Source organism: Charadrius vociferus, unplaced genomic scaffold (assembly GCF_000708025.1).
Source record: "Charadrius vociferus isolate BGI_N301 unplaced genomic scaffold, ASM70802v2 scaffold489, whole genome shotgun sequence".
NCBI lineage: Eukaryota > Metazoa > Chordata > Aves > Charadriiformes > Charadriidae > Charadrius > Charadrius vociferus.
In genome coordinates, this window is record NW_009650077.1 from 259,285 (window position 1) to 260,525 (window position 1,241).

Below are 1,241 nucleotides of genomic sequence, written 5' to 3' on the forward strand. Positions count from 1 at the left end.
GAGTGCCGGGGGGAGCCGGGATGAGATGGGAGCGTGGGAGGAGGAGATGCCCACCGTGCTGAGCTCAAGGGAACCAGAAGCAGTGGCCCTGGAAGAGGACACGAGTGGCCCTGGCCAGATGGGGACCAGCCGGGAAGAGCCAGAGCGAGGGGAGGATGAGGCAGAGGCCGCCAGCACAGAGACATCGCAGCCCTCGGAGGACGAGGAGGAGAGGGGAGCCGGCAGCCCCGGCGGGGAGGAGGGCGATTGCCAGGGTGAAGGGATGGACGCGCGAGAAGGGGAGTCCCCGCAAAGAGAAATTGAAGCTGCCCTTGCTGTCCCCACGGAGAGCCAGGCGGGTTTGCCCACGGAAAGTCGCCTGGAGGAGGACCTTGTTGATGGAGAGCGGGAAAAGCGTGAGCATGGGGAAATGCCCGTGTGTGAGACAAAACTGGCTGCAGAGGAGGAAAGGGGGCAGGAGATGTGGCAGGGGCAGGAGCTCTGCCCCGAGCAGGAGCCCTCGAGCATCCATGAAGCCATCCCAGCAGAGGAGGCTTCATCGGAGGATGAAGAAGACGCTGTGGGAGGGGAGGACTCAGGCAGAGCAAAGGATGGCGAGGGAGAAAAGGGAGAGACCAGCGGGGAGGCACTGGGAGGAGAAGACCCCCGGGCAGGAGATGCTGGGGGACCTCCAGCCCCGGGGCAGCCGAGCAGGAGCCCTCGAGCATCCATGAAGCCATCCCAGCAGAGGAGGCTTCATCGGAGGATGAAGAAGACGCTGTGGGAGGGGAGGACTCAGGCAGAGCAAAGGATGGCGAGGGAGAAAAGGGAGAGACCAGCGGGGAGGCACTGGGAGGAGAAGACCCCCGGGCAGGAGATGCTGGGGGACCTCCAGCCCCGGGGCAGGAGAGCAGAGCCCAGGAGGAGCTCGAGGACCTGCAGGAAAATGGCTTTGTGGAAGAGGTGCGGGAGCAGGAGGAGCCGGAGCCAGGAGAGGAGCCCTGGGGTGGGAGGGATGATGGCAACAGCCAAAAACCCTGCCCGGAGGACTGGGAGGTGACAACAGAGGACACAGAGGGGGCTCTGGGGACAGAAGAGCCAACCTGGACAGATGACACCCCGCCGAGCGCAGGAGGGCTGGAAAGCGAGGAGAGAGACGGCAGCATGTCGCCGGCAGAGCTGGAGGAAAGCCGGGAAGATGATGAAGAAGACGGTGAGAGCCAAGGGACGAGCCAGCAGCAGCCACCGCCGGAGGCTGAGGC

The 1,241-nt window shown here is 64.9% G+C and overlaps 1 protein-coding gene across 1 annotated transcript in view; it reads left to right on the forward strand.

Annotated features, from left to right (window-relative positions):
- The window catches only part of NES (nestin), a 12,264-nt gene that overhangs the window by 4,439 nt on the left and 6,584 nt on the right, over positions 1-1,241 (forward strand). The window contains exons 2-3 of the mRNA XM_009892072.1: positions 119-793; positions 886-1,239. Coding sequence (XP_009890374.1) covers positions 119-793; positions 886-1,239 — 1,029 coding nt within the window. The remainder of the gene's footprint in view (positions 1-118; positions 794-885; positions 1,240-1,241) is intronic.